Source organism: Silene latifolia, chromosome 3 (genome assembly GCF_048544455.1).
Source record: "Silene latifolia isolate original U9 population chromosome 3, ASM4854445v1, whole genome shotgun sequence".
Classification (NCBI taxonomy): Eukaryota; Viridiplantae; Streptophyta; class Magnoliopsida; order Caryophyllales; family Caryophyllaceae; genus Silene; species Silene latifolia.
The window spans coordinates 152,034,217-152,056,229 of NC_133528.1; the positions used below are offsets into that span (position 1 = coordinate 152,034,217).

General features: G+C 36.7%; 3 protein-coding genes across 3 annotated transcripts; 1 reads left to right on the forward strand and 2 right to left on the reverse strand.

The window, feature by feature from the left end:
- The first annotated feature begins 294 nt into the window (after positions 1-294).
- LOC141648526 (uncharacterized) lies at positions 295-3,882 on the forward strand. The gene is made up of 9 exons (XM_074457255.1): positions 295-365; positions 747-1,159; positions 1,337-1,415; positions 2,070-2,220; positions 2,304-2,476; positions 2,561-2,655; positions 2,747-2,790; positions 3,077-3,147; positions 3,504-3,882. The coding sequence occupies exons 2-9, from the start codon at positions 771-773 to the stop codon at positions 3,696-3,698; spliced, it is 1,197 nt and encodes a 398-aa protein (XP_074313356.1). The 5' UTR covers positions 295-365; positions 747-770; the 3' UTR covers positions 3,699-3,882.
- Positions 3,883-5,546: 1,664 nt separating this feature from the next.
- LOC141648524 (uncharacterized) lies at positions 5,547-8,521 on the reverse strand. Its single transcript, XM_074457252.1, has 9 exons — positions 8,436-8,521; positions 7,623-8,064; positions 7,478-7,556; positions 7,120-7,270; positions 6,848-7,023; positions 6,665-6,762; positions 6,363-6,406; positions 6,172-6,260; positions 5,547-6,015 (listed from the first exon to the last, which is right to left on the reverse strand). Exons 2-9 carry the CDS (start codon positions 8,048-8,050, stop codon positions 5,827-5,829), a joined length of 1,254 nt encoding a protein of 417 aa, XP_074313353.1. The 5' UTR covers positions 8,051-8,064; positions 8,436-8,521; the 3' UTR covers positions 5,547-5,826.
- Positions 8,522-15,118: 6,597 nt separating this feature from the next.
- Positions 15,119-20,795, reverse strand: LOC141648520 (protein CHROMATIN REMODELING 35-like). Its single transcript, XM_074457246.1, has 7 exons — positions 20,552-20,795; positions 20,311-20,350; positions 18,665-18,996; positions 18,354-18,548; positions 17,436-17,603; positions 15,528-17,308; positions 15,119-15,448 (listed from the first exon to the last, which is right to left on the reverse strand). The coding sequence occupies exons 2-7, from the start codon at positions 20,339-20,341 to the stop codon at positions 15,445-15,447; spliced, it is 2,511 nt and encodes an 836-aa protein (XP_074313347.1). The 5' UTR covers positions 20,342-20,350; positions 20,552-20,795; the 3' UTR covers positions 15,119-15,444.
- Between the last annotated feature and the right edge of the window lie 1,218 nt (positions 20,796-22,013).

The following is a 22,013-nucleotide window of genomic DNA, read 5'->3' on the forward strand; positions in this document are numbered from 1 at the left end:
AATTTTTTAAAGTTTGGGGTAGCGATCACCAGCCCTTGCTACTAGGTGGCTTCGCCCCTGGTTGAAGAGGAGGAAAGAAAGAAGTAAGGGGAAGAAGGTTAATAGATGGAGATGAAGAATTAACCTGTTAAAAAAAGAAACCCGTTGATTAATAACTTTACCGGTTTCAACAGGTTAACTTTAGGCCGGGTCTAATTCGAGAAAAATGAGTACATAGATGGGTTTAATATGTGATAAAACATAAGTTGGGGTAATTTAAGAAGGGGAGGTATAAGTTGGATTAATCCCATTAAATAACCCTAATAATAATTACTCCATTTACCGCAATTCCCTGGTTTGTCTGCAGCTTTAACGTCGGCGAACAGGTATTCTCTTCCTAATCCCAGTTTTTGTATCATAATTTTCATTTTTGTTACCTTCTATCAATCCCATGTGAAGAGTTTTAAGTCTTTCGCATAAATTTGCATCACAATTTTACTTTTCACTGACAATTCATGTGATGGATTTTCATTTTCCTTATTTTTTTTCTTCTTCTTATCTTTGTTGATGTGAAAAGTTTGTATCTTTTTGCTGTGAACAAATGTTAATTTGCAAATTCTTAGCGAAGACCGTCTTTTAAGTTAATACGACACTCACATATGGATAACCTAAAATGAAAAGAGTGTTGTGATTTGTGAGCGGCCTTTCAACTTAACACGGTCTTTAGTTAATCTTGTTCAGGTTGACAGTTATGTATATTTTAGCAGCTTTCAGAAAGTCACAAGACAACCATGGGTGCTATTTGTCAAGGATCATCTGCTAGGCTTGAAGAAATCCTTGAATCAGATGATGGGGCTCGTCTTGTGAATTTGTTTCGAGATCACCCTGCTGATCTCGAGACAATCAACTCCTTGGTGAATGAGTGTGTAGAATCCGGTGCATCAAAGTGTTTGATTGCCTTGATCCGTGGACAAGTTTGTAATATACATCCTACATTTAATACTGAAAATTTGCCTGATAGTGGCATGACTGCCCTTGCCTATGTTGCTCATAGCTGCCCTGATCCCGAAGTTATTAACCTAATGCTCACAAAGTGTGGTGGTGCTTGTCTCGCGAATCTCGGTTGCACCATTGGTTTGGCCCATGGGCTTCCAATTCATTTTCTTCTTGTTAATTTGAGGTGTTTTGGTTTCCTTGTCAATTGTCCGCCGGCCTGACTCAACAGATTGTTTACATTTGATTAAAATACTCCTCACAAAAGAATAAAAGTATAAACAATCCGTTGAGTCGTAGGATCAGTTGTTAGCTCAATTTGTGAGTGTGCTTCTTATTTTTGTGTTTTCCTAACTTGTTGCAGCATAATGGATCACCTATTCCTCTGGTATAGAGGCACTTCCCTCCTCAAACTTATTATTTTACTCTGCCACTGGAAAACGGTTAGTCTATGATTCTCGCTCATTAAATGAGCTGTTGATGCCTGTATTGTTGAATTTTTTGGTTAATGAGTGTTAATTAGCAAAATAATTAGATAATAAGGGTTCACTTGAAACTATTTGGGTCTATAGTGTACATGTCATCACTTTTTATTTTTTTCTCAATTTTTATATGAAACCGCTAAGAAACTTAGCGGCTTTACAAAATGTCATTGTCCGAATATTTGTATCTGTTTTATTTAAAAAAAAAAAAATTGAAGAGCAAGGCCGCTGAGAACTTCAGCGGCTTACTACAAGTTTCCAACAATTTTCAACTTCTTCCATCCACGACCCTATAAAATGACGTACTGATATGATAAACCGCTAAGATTCTTAGCGGTTTTGCCTTTTATATATAAAAAAAAAACTAAGTGAAGCCACTAGGTTTCTTAGCGGTTTTATATAACAATTGGAAAAAAAATAAAAAGTGATGACGTGGACACTATGGACCCAAATAGTTTCAAATGAACGCTTATTACCTAATTATTTTGCTCATTAACGCTAATTAACCAAAAAATTCTGTTACGATTCCCGTGTTTTTATCCTACTTATTTAAGTTGTTACATTGGCTATGATCACAATACCTCACATCTTTAGTGTATTTTACTGTATACGTAGAAACCAATCTTGGATTCTTTGCGAGTGCTTGTTAAATACACTGATTCAATCAATGATATTGCCTGGACTATGTTAAAGAACGGAGGGTTAAGACAGTTTACAGCTCTGCTTTTGATTGCTCGTGAGAAGGTTATAGCTCCGTTTGATACAGGTGAATGAACGAACGCACTAGAACTTGGCTAATAGCATGTCCCATAGTACAGGTGCTAAGTTTAATTTCTGTTTGTTTGGTAGGTTTGACGATACACGCGTACATAACCGCAGAAATTGACTCATTCCCAGAAGGTGAACTTGACAATGAGCAAGAGGAACACAAATGTATATTCATGGATGCTCGGACATTACTAACTATCTTTGAGATTACTGGTGATGATCTGAGCTCATATTGTAGCTCGATGTACAAATCCGTATGTTGACGTCTCTTTCTAAATTTTAGAAATGCCGTTGTTTATCTTGTAGAGAAACTCGTAGTATTTTTTTTATTCTTTCAGGTTCCGATAGAAGAAGTGATGAGCGATGTTTCTAACTTGTTGATCAAAAATCAAGTCCTTGTAGCGTATCATGATACCGATTTAGCCGAATGTTGGTGAGCGATGTTCCTTTTGATTGAGATTCTTTTGTCTCATGCATCTTGACCTTTTTTAAATTTTTTTTTTTTGTCAAATTCTTGATTGTAGGGAAGATGGTGGTTGGGGAAATCCATTAGTTATGCATTTTGAATGTAAGTTTTTTATTTGGATTATTTCCAATTTGGTAACTTTATGTTTTGGTTATTTCTCACTTTGGTGATTTTAAGCGATATTTAGCCAGAATTTCGCCTAAAAACAATAATACAGTTTTTGATTTATCATTGTTAAAGTTTGAGTAGTTTTCACTTTGGCCGCGTATCTCTTGGTCTGGTGTTTGACACGACGCAACAACTCGATTTTTGTTATTGCCTTTTTTTTATTAGAACATAGTTAAGAATTGTTCTGACATTTTTGTTTTTTTTGAGATGGTTCTTTCAGGCGCCCACCAAAATCCGACGTTCACCGCTGAGTCAGCAGTACACCCCTCAGATCCCTCAAATTATCACATTGTAAGCCGAGTTATATCTTAAAGGTTTAATAATGAGGGAAGAGCGATTCTCAAAGAATGCGCCCATAGGACGAGAGTGCATATTATTAATTCTCGATTTTGGTTATGTTCGCTGTGTCTGTTATTGTGGTCTAATCTCGCTTAATATCGCTAATATTGTATATTGTTCTCTAGGAAAGAGTTACTTTGCATGATAAGATTAGTGAAATTATTTGCTTGATAAATCGTGTGAATTTAGAGTTCCAGAGTTCGTTTGGATGTAGGGTTTATAATTTCTGATAATCTGATAGGTGTATTCTTAATTTCGCCCTTTGTAAAATTTTGGCCGTCGATATTTAACTGGGGATCTCTTTTCAGGATATGTGGAGGTGCAAGAGGGAAACATCTATGCCAATTCCAAAACATGCATGTTTGCAGCAACGACTTTACACCACCGGAGCTTGTCAAGCCAGGAAGATAAGCAAGTCTTCTCTGCATACTGGTGTCGGCCCTTTGCCTCAACATTTGGGTTTTATCACTCGGAAATTTATTAATAGGGTCAGATTTCTGTGATTATGGTGGTTGGTTGTTTTTAATAGATGATTATGTAGTACTGTATGTAATTGTAAGCTTCTCAATGTGGCCACTCTTCATGCTAAGGATCCTTGAATAAGATTCTTTGCCGCTTATAAAAACATGCATTTGAAAATTCTACAAATTTGTTTTAGTTTATTTAAGCTGTGTGTGTGTGTTCAAACGAGCATTCTTTTCTTGTGGCATTTTGGGAGCGAATTTTGGGGACGAAGTTCTTTTTAGGAGAGGTAGATAACATCGCGGCAAAAACTTGAAAAAATTTCGTCAAAGTGTTGCTGTTAATCTTTCAAGTGGTTGCCATTTAATCTATTTAATCTTATTATCATTGTTTTCCAATCGATTTAGTTGAAGGGCATGGTAGTAATGTGGGTGTTGGGCAAACGCTAATGTTAGGTTTGACAAACATTAGTTTTGTAGTTGTTATAATAATGTCATGGTGACTCAGTGACGGTTGGCATGCAATAGTGTTAGTACCTTGGTGACGGTGTAATAACTTTGAAGTATACATGTTCGCGTTATTTGATGATTTCAAAAGTATCACGTAACCTTTCATGTTGCCTTGTTGCGTTACGGTTGGCGTGTGGGACGAATTTTGGGGACGAAGTTCTCTTTAAGAGGGGAAGACTGTAATATCCGTCTTGATAAGGATTCGTTGACTGACTTTTTGACCAAGAAAAATCCTTAGTAAGAGAGACAAGGGGAAATTATGTTGCCATCGTAACTCGTTACTCGACCTAGTAGAGGTCACTCGGCCGAGTCGAATGCGGCGTACTCGACCGAGTGACGCGTTTGGCAGCGTGTTAATATAAAACACGGAGGCTAAAACGAGATTCATTTCCACGATACATCTTATCATTTCCAAACCTAATTTCCTCTCTCACTCTCCCAATTCTCTCATCTCCCTCTACCAATCATGAGTTAGCCTTGAACACCAATATGGAAAGGTAGATAACCTATGCATGGAGTCATCGAGTCGGGTTGTCGCCGCCGTCGGCATCTGTTTGCTCTTCAAGGTGAATGTGTGAATAATTGGTTATCCTTTGGTAGATCTTGAATAGCATAGTGATAGGGTATGATTGTTGTTTGTAGGGTATGATATGGATTCTTGCTTGGCGTAGTATGATTGATGCATTTCTATGGAATAGCGAAAAGGTAGGTTTCCTCACTTAATTTCATTTTATGGAAGTTGTTTGTTTAATTGTGTAAAGTGGTGGTTGTTATTGATTATTACCATGATGAGTTGTTTCGGCTATAGTATGGAAACGGTGATGGTGGTGATGTTGTTGTTACTGGTATTGATTGTGAAGCCATTGTCGGGAGATGGTCTTCACCCGCATGTTCGCCCCTTGTGGCCCCCGTCACAAAGGGGATATGCACATTAATGATCTGGGTTCGCTCGTTGCGATGACGGGGGCTTAAGTGGGCAAGGCTACGGCCCCTCACTGGCGTTGTTGGTTACCTGTTGCGATGGGAACCATTGGTTACTATGTGATTTGGAGCAGTGGTGGTTGGTCCGAGTTGTGTATTAAATTTTTAACAAAAAAAAAGGCAACTGACAAGGTAATTTCACGAAATTTGATGTTAAGAGACATAGTTGATCTACCATGTATTTCAAAAACTAAAATTAGACCATTAATACCTACATTTTTTAAGACTATGGTACAACTGACCAACAAAATTAAAATTACGTCAGTTGATATTTAATTAAGTTCTAAAATATAGAAAAGTTGGATAATGATGGATATAGTTACAAAATACAAGAAGAAATACACACTAATAGTGTAATTACCGTAAATAAGATAAATACAAGTCCAGAACAGAGCCGTTCATAGACTATACATCTGAGGTAGTATCTCTTATTGTTTATTTTCTGAGTTTTATTTTAAAGTTTTTGAGTTCTGTTTTAGTATAAAGTTTTTGAGCACATTTACTAAAACATTACACTAAAAAAATATAATATTGCTCAAAAAATATATTTATAAATAGTAATATGCTCAGAAAAAATGTGTATATGCTCAAAAACTACAGGTCTGAGGTAGTACCTCATATGCGTAATCCTTTTTTTCAAGAGTAGACGACAAGTAAGCTTTAAAACTTAATCCCTCTCCTAAATAGAAAACTTAATCCCTCTCTTAAATAGAAAGGCAATGTACGCAAAATGCTTTTGTGAATTTCCCAAAACAGTATCTTCGACTTGGCTAGCTGCCGTTCTGAGCAGTCGTGGCACAGAAGCAGAAGGCAAAAAATTTAGCATTGGACCTGACTTAAGCTTGTGAAATAACTGGCAATCTCCAACCTGAAAAGACGAAGGCTATCTGTAAACCAGAAACAATACTCATGTATCCATCCATTAGACGCACCAAAGCAACAAATGAATTCAAATTTCACTCAAAGTATTGTGGTAATAAGATAGCACAACATTACCCAAAATAAAAATCGTGAAAAAACTTACACTAGGATAACTGCGACCTGTTGCACAAAAACTTTGGGCCCGAGTAAGAGACGGAGGTAAAAGGTACTTGTTGCTTGGGCTTTCCGGATCTATTTGACAAGTATCCAATACGTGGAAGCGAATCTCATCATAGCATCACACAAACTGAGAGCATACATAATAAATGACTAAATGTTGAATATAGCTTTTACCTGAAAGTTTGAACAAACTTGCTTTTTTCACCTCAGGGCATTTCCTATTTGACCAAAAAAAAATAAAAAGTAAATTTAATGAATAGTTAGAGACTACTAAATAGAAGCATAATAATTGTTGATAGGAAAATGAAAGGGCACCACCCTCTCACATAGGGTGAGTGGGGACCCTTTTAATAAAAAATGGTTGTGAGAGGGTGGCACTCAATTTGGGCGTCACCCGGTGGCGTCCTATCACTACACGTTGATAATACCCAGGTTCTGGAAACAACAATGACAAGTATGAGAACAAACAATCAAACCTGAAACAATCTCTAAGGTCAAGGTCCATCGGCCGCAGTGTATGACCAGTCTTCTTAAGCAGATTAGCAACATCAATCAATACTTTATGTGGAGGAACCTGGCAGAAAAAAATTTAATAAAATAAAGTATCGTTTTGAGTTGAAGTTCGTAGCTAGCTGATTGATGTGAAGTTTATAACGTACATATTCATGCATTGAACTACAATATAAGCTCAAGGCATCACCAGCTCTCTCAAAAATATCAAGCAACTCGCGGGCTTCTACAAGCATCGACTGATATTTAACTGCTTCATGGTCAAGATCACCCTCGCGATGCAATGCATCCACAATTTCCACAATGCGTTGTCTAATTGTCAAGCCTAAGTTGCACAATAAGTCCATTATTAATCATAATATCCAGAAAGATTTTCCAAACAGAAGACAAGCACATGTACACGGTAATGAAAGCAAGATACCCGAGTCAAATGGAACAAAGACCTTTTCTCGAGCCACAAGAAGCAAAGCTGCCAATGATACCAATCTTCCATCTCTAACATATGTCCATGCAATAACGTTGATCCCATCAGTGTGTGGAGCAAGCAACCGTGCACTTTTCAGACTTGCGTTCTATATCAGAAAATAACATATTACTCCCTCTGTCCCGGTCATTTATTGTCGTTTTTCATTTTATAGTGTCTCAGTCAACTGTTGTCTATTCTATTTTAAGAATAAACTTGATGAGCAATTTGATCATTCACACTAAATTCGAGCCTACATAGACCCTAGTTTGAAAATCAATTCGAGCCAACCAGAAGAGTAACATAAACAACTTACCGTCTCCCACTGGCAAAGTAAAATAATAAGTTTGTTGAGAGAAGTGCCTGGAGCCCATGGGTACAGATGCGATTCATCACTACCATAAGAAAGAAATAGAGTCAGATTCATGGGTTTATGACGATAATCAAAGATTAAAGACTACCTCAAAGACGTGAGCAAATGATCTAGCGGATAGGCACATGGAGCATCATCATAAAAAACCGATTGAAACGCATAACCCTTAATTTTGGCATGCTCCACTGGGCCTCGCTTGAGCAATAGTTCAATAATATCATAAGCTTCGTGGAAGAATCTAGCAACAACCGCAAGAGGTGTGGGTGTTTCGGGAAAGTGAGGTACAAATTTCGCGTAAATTTCAAGGGCAGATATGGACACCTCCCCTTCGATTATTGCAAGCAAACACTTTCTGGCATGAAAGAATGCACAATCCTCCACCACGCGCATGCATACAGAATCAGGAAATTTTGAGATCAACGACAAGAAGCGTTCTTTGTCATCACATTCGATAATCTTCTCTATTTCATCATACAGGTATTTGTCGTGAAAAAAGGGTCGTTCCAAGATATCCATGAATACTGAATACACTGCCATATACACAATTGGGTGATTGTTTAATTGAATAAAAAAAAAATTAAAAATAAAACTTACAATTGTCTAACTGATAATTAATTACAGTAAACAAGCATTTTATTATAATGAAATTAAACTGTGTTTCAGAATTAACTTGTCGAATGAAGCGTATACACTAACAGTGGTTTTCGAATGACCCAATATGAAAATTACGTCCAGAAATACAATACTCTTATACATATACATATACTCAAAGAAACGGTAGGAATAAGAATTTCAGCATTATTATACTACAAATATCACAACGAAAGAAGCTCGTATACATAGATCTCTATGATTTTAACAAGAAAAAAAAAGGTAAGGAGAGGGGGAAAACTACACTTACCGAGAGGGAGAGAGGGAGAGAGGGAGGGAGGGAGAGAGCTGCTGTGGGATGAAATAGAAAGCGTCCCTTCAATGAATGGGCTCACAAGCTAGCGTTCGATATGGGATCATCATTGTTGTGATAAAGGGAGGGGTGCTAGTACTAGGGATGTCACTGGAACGGGTTTTGGCGGGTCTCGCCCCACACCCATCCCCCACTTGCAGCGGGTGCGGGTAAGGATTTTATGGGTCGTGGGGCGGGGATGGGTATGACGTGAGACCCGCCCAGACCCACCCCGCCCGCCCCGCCTCGCATGTCTCCGCTCCGCTTATACCCGACTTACTCATAAACCTAGACAAATTTATAATATATAAAATTTATAACTTACATCAAAAGCGTAAACCATTTTTTCATAAATCTTGAAAAATTTCATCTACTTCTTAATTCTTACCCACCCAAAAACCCAACAACTAAAACCCCCAAAAAAAGAAACGTTAATCCTAAGACTATTCGTGGTTTGAAAAACTTGTGTACTAGTTAATTAAATGTTAGACCATTTTGCGGAAACTTATTTGTATAAAATGTACGAGAGTACGAGATTAGTATGTTTTAGATTTAATATTCATATTTTTAAAAATTATTTTGTGAGGTGATAGGTAATTTGGTGGGTCAACGGGTCCCCGCGGAGCGGGGACGGGTTTGAAAGGTTCAACCCGTTGCGGGTCACGGGGCGGGTGTAGATACGCATTATAGTTCGCGGGTGCGGGTTACCCCTCCTCTGCACCCACCCCGCTCCATTGATATCCCTAGGTGATACAATAACTAATGTAAATCTTGTGCATAAATGCACGGTTTTTTTGGATCCAAATATTAGAGAGCTTAGCAAATAAAGATGATAAATTTAAAACGAATTTAAATATTTAAACACTATGGATCAAAGATATTAAGTTAACAAAAATTCTAAGGTCCATCGGGTGTACAAGAATCTCGTACACCCTAACCAATGAGATGTCTTTGTTTTTATTTTATTAAGATTATGTCCTCTTATTTATGGAGAATTTATTCAATTCTAATATTCTCATTGGGTATGGTGTAGGATGACATGGTACACCCAGTGTACCCAAGAATTTCTCTTAAGTTAAAGTGAAAGAATATATATTTATTCGTAAGTTTGTATGTAGTATTAGAAGCTAAAACTCTCTGTGAATATATTCATAGACAATGTCAATTAAAATTCCGTAAAATATTTAGCAAAGAATAAATGAATTTTCATATTTATAAAATTTAGATTAATTATATTATTACAAAACAACTTCTACGAAATGTTATTAATTACGGGGTCGCAATTTATTGTAGTGCAATCATGTTTCATATGTAGACTAATACATGATATAATATTAACATCATATAAATCAGAGGTAAGATTCAACTTTTAGAATAACTAGTATTGGTGTCCGGCTACCTCTACTTACCATTTTTTTCATTAAATAAAATTACTTAAAGTTGCATAACTTAATATATTTTTTATAACATATCCTAAAATTACGATAAAATAAATGTTGAGACAAATTCACTACTCCCGCTATCAATATTTTACTCTTACTAATGAAACAACCCGATTCATAAATATCGACGACGTTTTAGTAAACATCGACGACATTTTCATTCTGAAAGACAATTTTGCCCTTCACATCTCACCAACCCTCTTCTTTTCTCTCTAAGTCCAAAAATCGCCAAATATTCCCAACATCAAACACCGTCACCACCTGCCGCCACTACACGCCGCCACTGCCGTTTACCGTCGCCACCGCTACTGTTCATATCCGTTTTTTTTTTTTTTTAAATTAGCTTTGTAATTGAAATTAAATCGTTTATTGTTGTTAATAGATTATATGGCTTTATTTGTTAGTTTTAATTGATTATATGCTTCGATTTGGCTAGTTAATTGAATTTGTTTTGATTATTTTAGGTTTTATTAAACTTTATTGAATTAGTTTTGAAAGATAGATTGTTGTTTGTATTATTGTAATTGTATTGTTTTTGTTGCCAATCTTTTGCTAATTAGTTGTAATTGTATAGTTGTTTGCGTAAAATAGGTCAATTATATGTCGAATAATGTTGTTGTTGTTGAGTCGAAAAAAATGGGGAAGGGGACACCATGGATGAAACGTGGGAATTGGTTGTTTCATCCATGGTGAAACGTGAATTTTGAACGTTTGGCCATGGAGGAACGATGCCGTTTGCCCATGGACAAACGTTGGGTTTGGTCGTTTGGCCATGGTCCAAATGTTGGAATCCCACGTTTGGCCATGGTGAATTTTTTTTTTTTTAAAAAAAAAATTAAATTCTCCATGGCCAAACGTGGGATTCCAACGTTTGGTCCATGGTGAACGTGGATTTCCATTGTTTGGACCACGGTGAACGTTGATTTTCAACGTTTGGACCATGGGTTGAACGTTGGATTTCAACTTTGGTCCATGGTTCAACCTTCGGGGGACAAGTTTCAGATTTACGCAGAAAAATCGCAATGTTTGCTATTACTAAGTTAATACGTGACGTAAATCAATTATCGAACAGATTTAACGGTGCGCAAAAAAAAAAATTAACCAAATAATGAAGCGATTAAGTTGTTTAAGTACCGGTGATTCGGGATCCGTCATGTTGTTAATTGTTGTTGTTGGTTTTTTTTTAATTTAGTTGAATTTGAGAGGAAATTTTTTAGAGAGAGAAAGTGTTGGATGAGTGGAGGGGCAATTATCGTCTTTTTTTTGAAAAACGCCGTCGATATTTACTGAAACGTCGTCGATATAAATCAGCCTCCATGAAACAATAGTAATAACATTTCATTAGTTGTTTGTAATCATTGTTACTTTCATTACTCCCGCCGTAATTATTGTTACTGCCACTACTGCCGCATTAATATTGATTTTAATATCCCCGTATTTTAGTAACTTTTAATGTAAATATAATTTTTAATTGCAGAAAATCGAGGGTGTTACAGTAGGTTTGTCGAATACTCCGGCAATATGACAAGGGTATAATTGCCTATGCATTGAAATTAGCTTCACTCTCTTTATCCTCTATTCCTCTCCAATGCACTAAAATAAGCTTCTTTCTCCTTTCTCCCCCTCCGTTTCCCTCTACTTATTTTTCCTCTCCAAACAACCCCCTTTCATTCCCCATCCCTTCCCTTTACCTTGAATTTTTTTCAAAAATGGGGTCAAATACAAACAAATTAACGAAATGAGTTAAGTTTGAAAGTATTTACCCAAAATGGGTCCACGTCATCACCGAAGCTAGGTTCGGATTCAAGTCGCTCTCCCGCTCAACGACCTTATCCAAAGTCTCACTTAAAGTCCACTCAAACCTAAGTATGGTACTTCAAGGCAAGTCGCTTAGGGAGTGAGCGATTTCAGCTCAAATCGCCCTCCCCCACAGCGATTTGGGTCTTTGCAAAAAAAAAAAAAAAAAAAAATAGCTGTTAAGCGGAATCGAACACATGATGTTCAACAAAACAAACACTTATCTTGTTGAAGCTAACCACTAATACAAGCAAATTAACATGTTAAAGTTTAGTGCTTAAACTTTATAATTAGTAATTATTATTCAAATCCCAAACAGCTATTAAATACTATTAGCATTAAATATGTATTTTAATTACCATAGTGAGTAAGCATTAAATATTTTTAATTACCATAATGAGTCAATACATTATGCTGGGCATTATGGTTAGGGGTGTGAAGTGTATGATTTCAGATCGCGGGTTCGATTCCTATCAACTTCACTTTCTGTATTTTTTTTTTTTTTTCCCCTGCTAAGTCGCCCAGCCGCACGGCGGTTTGACCTCAAGTCGCTCTCCCGGTGAGCGACCTTAATCCCGACCCTAACACCACCAAAACCAAGCCTACGTGGACCCATTTTTGGTAATTAGTTTCAAAGTCGCCCCATTTTGTTAAAATGTTTGTTATTAAACCCCATTTTGGAAAAAAATTCCTTTACCTTCCCTACATGCCCCTCCCCTACCTTTCCCTTCCAATTTAATATTCAAACACACCCTTCGCCCTTAGGGTATGTTTGAATGAAGGGATTTGAAGGATAATACAGAGTACAGGAAAATTACTTACATAAAGCCTCACGGTGAGAATTCCTACATGAATCTCATTTTCTATGTTCAACCAAAACAAGTTTGTCTAATTCATTAGAAAATATACTCGTAAAAGATAACAATAATATATCGATCCATAGGCAATCGGAAATTCTTAAGGTGAACCAAAGGCATTAAACTTTCTTATAACAAAGAGTTTCAGTTTTGCGAAAATGCAGCAAACAGATCAGAATAACAGTAGCATTCTATGTTCTACCAAAATTCACATTAAATCATGACCACACAATTTTCATCGGCTAGGATTTGTGCGACAATTTCTCTAAGCTCCGTCTTTTGGTTTGCTTCTCCTTCCTTGTGGTCGTCCATATCAGCAAGGCAAGCCATTATAACATCAGTACCTTCTCGATCGATACTAGCATCCACAGAGGCCATGAACATAAGCACGACATCTTGGACTTGAACTTGTTCTTCATTTGTTGTGTAGCGATTGAACTTGGAAGTCGAAGGCAATTGGAGAATCATTAATCGGAGTTTACTACTACCATCCTTTGACGATTGAGGACCAATCATCATACCCCCATTCCCCTCGACATCTTTAGTCGTGATGGTCATACCCGTCTTCCAACCACCACCACCCCTTACGTACCCCAACTTCATCATCGAACAATGAAACATAGTATGACACACAAACATCGTCATTGCCCTAACCTTACTCTCGCCATCATCCACCTTAGCACCAAACACATACACAATATAATCCGCCCTTGAGTCGTAGACTCCGTACTTAGCATCCCACTTGAACCACAAATGAGGCGGCTGCACACACGAGTAACAAGGCATTATTGCAGGAAGCTCAACTTCCAACGACTTCAACTCAGTAAATTTTTTAAAAAAACTAACTGCTTCCGGTTTTAACTTAGGCGTGTTTACCCACCAGAAGACGATTACAGATACAAGAAAGACTGTCTTTAATATAACAGAATCACTTTCGGGAATGTTTAACAGACTTGGTATAAGTTTCGAAACAATTTTGTTTAACAGTCTACCATACCAACATCCTGACTTATCTGGGATAAATAACGTGGCATCTAACGGTGTCGAAAACGAGACAATTTGGGGAAGAATAGAATCCAGTGACAGTACCAGGGTGCACCTCCGAAGCGTGACAATATCAACTTTGCTTAAAATTGACACAATAACATCGTCAGGTAAGTCGAGACATATAGGGTCGGGTTTGGGTTTGGGTTCTTGTGTCGAGGGTTTAAGCTTAAGCAAACGGTTGAAGTCGTATTGTGGTAATTTCGTTGAAAGATTAGATAAGATGGGATGGAGGATGAATTTTGCACCAGTTAATATAATTATCGCATCTATTATATTTAATTTGCTAACAACGGAATTGTTCATAATTGTAACACTTGATTTTGTGGAGGAAGGTGAATAATTTGTGATGAGAATTTGGAATAATTGGTGTGGTAAGATATGTTTTACTATTCAGTTCCTCTCATTCCAAGTTTCCAACTGATTTCTTACGCAAAAAGTTTCCCAATTTCTTTCTCAAAAAGTCTCCTTTGTGACGGATATATCCATTAGAACTTAAAAACTTGTGACGGGTCAAATATTACCGACATGGATAGATAAAACAAAAATAAGAGCGCTCAGGTAAAAGACTTGTCTTTATATTTTTAAGTGAGTTTTATTTAACCGGTCATAGATGAGATTTTGTGTTTCTCATTACTTATCGTTGTCTTTTACCTCTAGGCTCTATTTAATTTAATACTTCCTAGTTCCTTCATTCAACTCCACTCTATCACTTTCTTAGTCATGAATTCCAAACTCGACAATTTTTTTTTTCCAAGTAGTAGTTCTCGAAAAGATATTCAATTTGAAAATTACAATCGTCACTTTCGGAGCTCGTAAACACGAGTTATATCTCCAGATTAAAAAATTGGATATTTCGGGCAAAACATCAAAGTTCAAGGACACAACGTGCATTTTCCGAAAAAAAAAAAACTTTAAAAGTCATAACTTTGCGCTCAATTGTCCGATGAAGGCGATAAATTTGTCACTTATAGAAATAGCGGTCTTTACTCAAATGATTTAGCAATACGCCATCGGAAAATTATCAAATACTCCCTCTGTCCCGGTCATTTGTTGTCCTTTTTCATTTTGGGGCAGTCAATTATTGTCCTTTCTATTTTAAAAATGAATTTGATGAGCAATTTGATCATTAACACTCAATTTATTCCACTTGTCATTTATTAATTGGCTCTTCCTTGGTTTTTGTGCCAAAATCAAAGGACAACAATTAACTAGGACGAAGGGAGTATTTTTAAGTCGACCTGCGCGATTTTGTATAAGATTTACAATATATGATGCAAATTACAGTAAAAATGAAGCAAATTGCTTACATAATCGCCAAAGTATGTATTTCTACATAAATCCCATTTTCTCTGTTCAACCAAACAAGTTTTTCTAATTCATAAGAAAATATACTTCCTCCGTCTCAATCATTCAATCATTTACTTACCTTTGATTAAATTCATACAAAGAATAAAATAACATGATATATCCATCCCTGGGCATTTGAGAATTCTTGAGGTGAACCAAATAAACTACGGAGTATTATATATACCACAACGGCAATAAACTTTCTCATAACAAGAGTTTCAGTTCTGCGAAAATGCAGTAAACAAAACAGAATAACAGTAGCATTCTGAGTTTGTAACAGTTGATCCGAAAATGGCGTACCAGCCAACAGAACAGCATATTGACATACAAAAAGCCTAACAATGAGTAATTTCGAAGTTCAGCGCTCAATACTTTGCAAGCATATATATATATGTAAGTTACCTTCAGTAAACATTCGAGAGTTAGTTGCACAAAAAATTTCCTACTTGTAAGTTCCGCAAACAGTTGCTGATAATTTTACCTGCAGAAATGTGAAACTCCATCAGAGACAACACGAGCAACATTAAAATGGAAATAGACATCTGAAAATATGAACCAACCTGGTGTATAATGACTGGATGTCGGAGGTTATGGCATCGCTCTCAAGAAACATATCACCACAGTTTTTAGGATCAACTTTCTCCAACTCAAACTCTTGGTTTCCGCTGTACTCATTCCATTCGAACCACCTTTTAGCAATTTGTTCTTTCTTGAAACAAATGAGATGATCTTTTTCTTCAGGGGAGTCGGCAGCAACAAGCCTATAGACATATACCTTATTCACTTGTCCGGGCCTAAACGCACGACCTAGTGCTTGCCTTGAGACGGATGGATTTAAGTGCACATCGAGTATTATAACACGTGAGGCTCCCACCAATGAGATGCCTTCCCCACAAGCTTTAATAGACCCAAAGAAAACTCGTGCGTGTGCAGATGTGTTAAATTGCTCTGTTGAAGTCTCTCGTTGCTCAGCCGAGGTATCTCCAGTTATCATGAATATCTCCGTACCAACACGATACCCTTTCTTGCAAATCGCCATTCGTTCTAGAAACTTCAGTGGGAGGAGGTACTGGCTAAAGACAAGTAATTTCTCATTGGTACTCTCACAAAGACCCAACACATTGAAAAAGAACTTCGCTTTCACACCCTCTCTCCAATCTTCCCTATTCACCAGCTCATCAATCGTCTCATTGGAAGGAAGCGAGTTTCTTTCAGCCCCGCCTTTTCTGTTTGAAAACTGCTTTAGGATTGGGTGGGTGTAAACGGCACAGCCCATTGAGCTTTTCCTGAATGACACCTTTTCAGTCTTCTCGAGGTGTTGAACAAGACGCTTTTGTAGAGGCTTGAGCTTAAGCAGAACGGTGAAGTCAAGGAGGCCGGGGAGATCATCTAGAAAGTCTCCTCGGTAGTAGTGCAAGACACCGCTGGTCATCTCCCTCAGGTCCTTTATGACAACTTCCTTCCTTTTAAAATCCGAATCTTGTTGTAGGGTGTGCTCTACAAGGTCAAAAAAGTTACTTTCGGAATTCCCTTTCAAATTTTTCTTGAGCCCGTCAAATGAAACCCGGCTTAAGATGCGTTTCATAATAGTCTGAGACGATTCAAGTTTGAGAAACTTTGGCCGAACGAGATTCAAGATTGTGAAGACCTCTTTGACATGATTTTGGTAAAGAGTGCCTGACAACACCACCTTCCTAGGTGTCTGGACCATAGCAAGGGTGTTTAGCATGTCGGTGTTATCATTTCTTGGATTGTGGCCTTCATCCAGGATCATAATTGTCGGACATTTCAATAAAACGTCACGACAATAAGAAGTTGCCTTACATGACCGATTATCTGAGACAATAATGGAGAACTGCTGATATCCCAAAAACAGTATACTTCTCTGGCTAACCCATTGTTTTAACACTTGACTTTGTTGAGACCGGTTCTCCGCCTTTGAGGAATAGAAGTCGAGAAGAGGGACGTCCTCAACTTGCCATCTACGAAATTCGTTCCTCCAGGTTGGTAGGATACCCTTTGGCAGCACTACTAATGGCCTAGCATCGGGATATTTGGCGAGAAAACTTTGCATGAAACTAATTATCATGAATGTTTTCCCTGAACCAGGAGCATGAGCCAAGATGCATCCGCCGGGATTTTCAATTACTAAGTTTCCAAGTAAGAAATTAAATCCTTCTAATTGATGTGCCTTCATAACCTTCTTATGTCTTGGATGCGGAGAGATATCGGTTATAGCCAGATCATGTCCATTTAACTTCGTACCATCCACATAGGTCCCTAGGTTCTCAAATTCTTTGCTAGCCCTAGAATCAGATCGATAAGTTCTTCTACGAGAAGCCTGGTATGAAGAACAGATTTAAAACGCGGAAATAACTAAGTTTGGCCTGAAAATCTGAATTATATCAGCGTACGCTGAAAATCTAAAATGCAAATAGAAAAAAATCATAGAGGTAAAAAGGTGAAACCTTCATGTACTGGAAATCAAATATATTCTCAATGGCCCTCTTAACGATGCCACAAACACGGCACACATCCCCAAGATCATCTTTCAGGACAAATGAGTGAGCACATCCCTCGTCGTCCTCCTCCTCCTCCTCCTTTGTATCATCAGGTGAAATATCAACAGAAACATCCTACAAAAATAAAACATTTACAGTTGAAATTTACGAGAGAGATGGAGAACCGATGCAGGAAAGGGAACCAAACATACTGCAAAGACTGAAAGCATAAGAGGATCCACAAGAATTATAGCATGAAATCTAAAAAATGTAAATAATGCAGATTTTAGTTTAAGATTAAAGCATAAGACAGTTCTTTTCTGCAAGTAATATAAAGAGCACACTGGTCACTTCGCGCCTTATTTTCATCATATCTTAATTTGCTCGGACTGAAAACCTCCCGCTATTCACATGGTAATGAGCAGTTTCCTTCCCCACCCCGGCACCAATAAATGGGAAACAAAAAGAGGAAGCAAAAATACAGTATGCCTTGAGTTCCAGTTAGCATGCACGCTTCAAGCCACGTAACTAATTTATGCAAAGACGCGTCAATCTATCTTCAAGTTCAACAGTGACCAATAAAGTTCCAAAATTGCAGACTTTGAAAATCAAAGTCGAAATGTCAATAATCTAGCATATTGCATCTATGTTTTCGATCTCTGCACACCTAAAATAACTCCTAACATCATACATGAATCGTAAGCAGTCGAATAAATATTTGAAAAGAAAATGCTTCTGCATTGTCTACTGACATAGATAGCACAAGCCAGTAGCACTCTGCAAGGAAGCTGTTACCAGCTCGAGTTATAACCAAAAGTCATCAAAAGAGAAGAGATGAAGATGTTCTAAGAAACTAGACAATAGATTCCGAAGTTGGAATGGTACCTTGGAAGTTTCTAATGCAAAACCCATCTGCTTCCATATATCTGACAACCCGTCGTCTTCAGCTCTAGACCCATCATCTCCATCACTCAGTTCATCGGATTCATCCTCAACACCAATGTAGAGACCTTTGTCTTTAATCTTGTTAACTTTTTCAGGCTTGTTGTTAACAGCATCGCTATTCTTTTGAGTATCAACCTGCAATTACCAATTTTTAGAAGAATATATGGATTATTGATAAAAGGTTTAGGGAAACTCAGAAATTTCCCGAACCACCAGGATTGAAGCTGAGCAGAGTTGTAGAAAACTCGCACCTGTAAGTGGTCTGTAAAAAGTTCAATGGTGGGCACAGGGACGACAGAAATCTGTTCTGCATTATTCTCTTCATCCGAGTCAGCTATGATGACATGATTAGAAGGACTAGGACTACCCTCCAATTGAGGATACAAATTGACAAAAGAGTTCAGCATTTCCATCTTTCGCTTGATCAAGGCTTGCACGTCTTTTGTTACACTTCCATATTTACCAGATTTCAGGTTCTCCATTAAATCCGGAACTACAAACGGGTCAGAATAGTCAGTGACTGTAGTATCTTCTCCTCTATCAGTGAATAACTTCAGCCTTTTATGACTGACAGGATAATAATCTGTTCCACATGAGTAAAGCAAAACATAAGGACAACATATAGTGCAGTTCACAGGAGGCAAGACAGCATAAAGCAAGATAAAACCCATATACAAATTGCACTTAGGATCATGCCATTGCGAAATGGACTTGATGAATATGTTGGATGCTAAAGCCACACATTGATTTGTAAAGAACAAATTCGAATGAAATGTACGACTGAACCAACAAAAGGATGTTTGCGACTCATAAACCCTATCTACAAACAATGTTTGCACCTCAATTTCTACTATACATTCTCCATCAACGATATCCTCCTTGGTTTTCTCGTCTTCCCTCTTTTGTATGTGTTTCTACCATTTCATTGGTATTACCTCCTAGTAAATAAGTTGATCACACGCTCTAATGTAACTGGTTTGAACGAACTTCTACAAGAGTCACAAGCATCCATCCTCAGTTCATCAAAAGCCAAAAACATTCAAGTTCGATACCATATAAACCCAAAATGTCAACAACGCCGTCTATAATGCATGGCTGTTCAAGGCCATGAACCCATGAGTCATCTCCTCTCATATCACAATACAGCTAGTCTTGCTTGTCACGGGTTAATCCCGTCACAAGCTTGTGACCTCTGACAAAAAGGGAGAGGGGACAAGGTGGGGCACCCCCATGTGCTTCCCCACTCACCTATTTATGGGTCATTTGTGAGAGAAAACGGTATCCGTCACAAGTGAGAATTTGCGATCACAATAAATGGCCTTGATTATATCTATTAGCTCAATCAACTCCCAACTCTAAAACATGAATTCCCCTGCGTTCGAAACCTGTCAGCATCATAATTCCCCTTCTCCCCTCTCTAGACACCAAATTAAAACAATGATTCTCACTATATACAGTATAATATATGAGAAGCTTAAGATTTAACTTGCAATCATCAACTTAACAACCAAAATTATGGCCTTTCCCCTTTAACCTCTATTGGAAAAGCACATGTTTTCCAACAAAATCAAACATAAATGTCACACCATACACTACAAGTACCAAACACCAAACGCGGCCTAGAAGCCCCGATTAAGGGTAATAAAAAAATAAAAAATAAAAATAAAACAGAATTTGGTAATTAAATAACCACAAAGGTATGATCTTGCTAAGATTGACAACCACAATAACATACTGTATAACTATAGAAGGCATATAACTATGTGAAAATGTAAAAAAAATTGCAAAATATAGAAAAAGATTGAAACTTTACAGAAAATAACCGTATCCCACACTTGCAGTCGATTCAGATTTCAGAGTAACATAACACATTATGAAAAATATAGAAAGAAATTACCTGTACAAGCTTCATTAACTCCATTCTCCATAATGACTCACTAAATTCACCAAAAATCACACAAAAACATTGAAACAAAACACAAATTAGATAACTTTAACATAAATAATACTCAAAAAATATAATAGTAGAACACATAATTTGCAACTATAACAAGATGATTACGTAAAACCCAAAAATAGTAACAAAGTTGAAACCTTGAAATTAAACAAAAATGGAGGAGAGAGAAAGTAGAGTTTACATTAATGGGGGTTGAAGAAAGTAGGTTGAAAGTGTGAAACGCGGCGTTTAGAGGGGAATTGTAGGAAAATGAAGAGAGAAAATGAGGTTTTTGTAGTGTATATGAGAAAAGAAAGTGGTGAAATGCAGAGGAAATGTATGGAAGCTATGAAATGTGTGTCTTTTGCTAATTATGGTACTCTAGTACTCTACTATTGTAGGTACTATTTTGCATGTAATTATGGCTTTTTTTTTTGGAAGAATCCATTTTTATCTGTCTAGAGATTAAAACGTGTGTTAAAATAACGTTTCATTCATATATGTAAGACAAGCTTTTTTGAGAAAAAAGAACGTACTTCGGAGGTATTACCTCCAACTTTTTTGTTTTTGAGCATATATCTATATTTTTTGAGCTTATTTCCACAAACTTTATTTGTTTTTGAGTATATGTATGTTTTTTTGAACTTATTAAAATTTATAAGTTAGATTTGAATTTTTTTGGTCAAAACTTAAATTTTACTGAACTTATATGTAATGTTTTTGAGTATTATTGCAATTTTTTAGAGCTTAATGTTTAAGTAAATAAACTCAAAAAATTTATATTAAAACTCAACATTTTTTAAACAAAACTCAAAAAATTTAATATAGTGCTCATAAACTATGAATTGGTGGTAACACATCAGATGTATAATCCACCTACTGGCTTTTTTTACTAAAATGTCTATACATTTTTACTTTTGTTTTATAAATTATACTCGATCTATCCCTAATAACTACTCCCTCCATTCAACTCCACTTTGCATGTTTCTCTTTTGCACACTATTCACAAGCGGACATTCAACTTTAATTTTCTCTCGATACATAAGTTAAAATATATTCATGTGGGATCTTATTTTATTCGTCTTTAAGAATACATTAAAAATATCCAACTTTTATAATATTTGCAAATACGTAGCTAAAGATATTCACCGCGTAAAAGTCGCGTTGACAAACGTAATAAAGCAAATATGTAAAGTGGAGTTGAATGGAGGGAGTATCGTGATACCCATTGATGAGACTTGTGACCCTTAGCTCGATTCAAACGTGTGTTAAAATAACGTAAATTCATGAAATCCCCAAATTCCTATGTTTTATTGCGAGCAACCAAATAAACACCATATAATGATATAATCCAAATACAAATATACTCTGTAAATAATTATGCTTATAATATATAAATGTAAAATGTTATGGTCAATCTTTTATTAAAAGTAATAAATGTATTTTCTTGTAAATCAAAGTAAAAGTAATTGATATTGCAATTTTCTATGCAAATATCATTTATTTCTTTCCTTTTTGAGTTTCTTATCCTATGTTTAGTGGGCATAGATTAGAAAAATTGTAGATAAAACTCATAAAAGTATCTTAGAAAACTCAAAATTTGGATAATAAAGTGATTAATGACGCCTCTTTTTAAGATAACAATTAAAATCACTATTATTTCT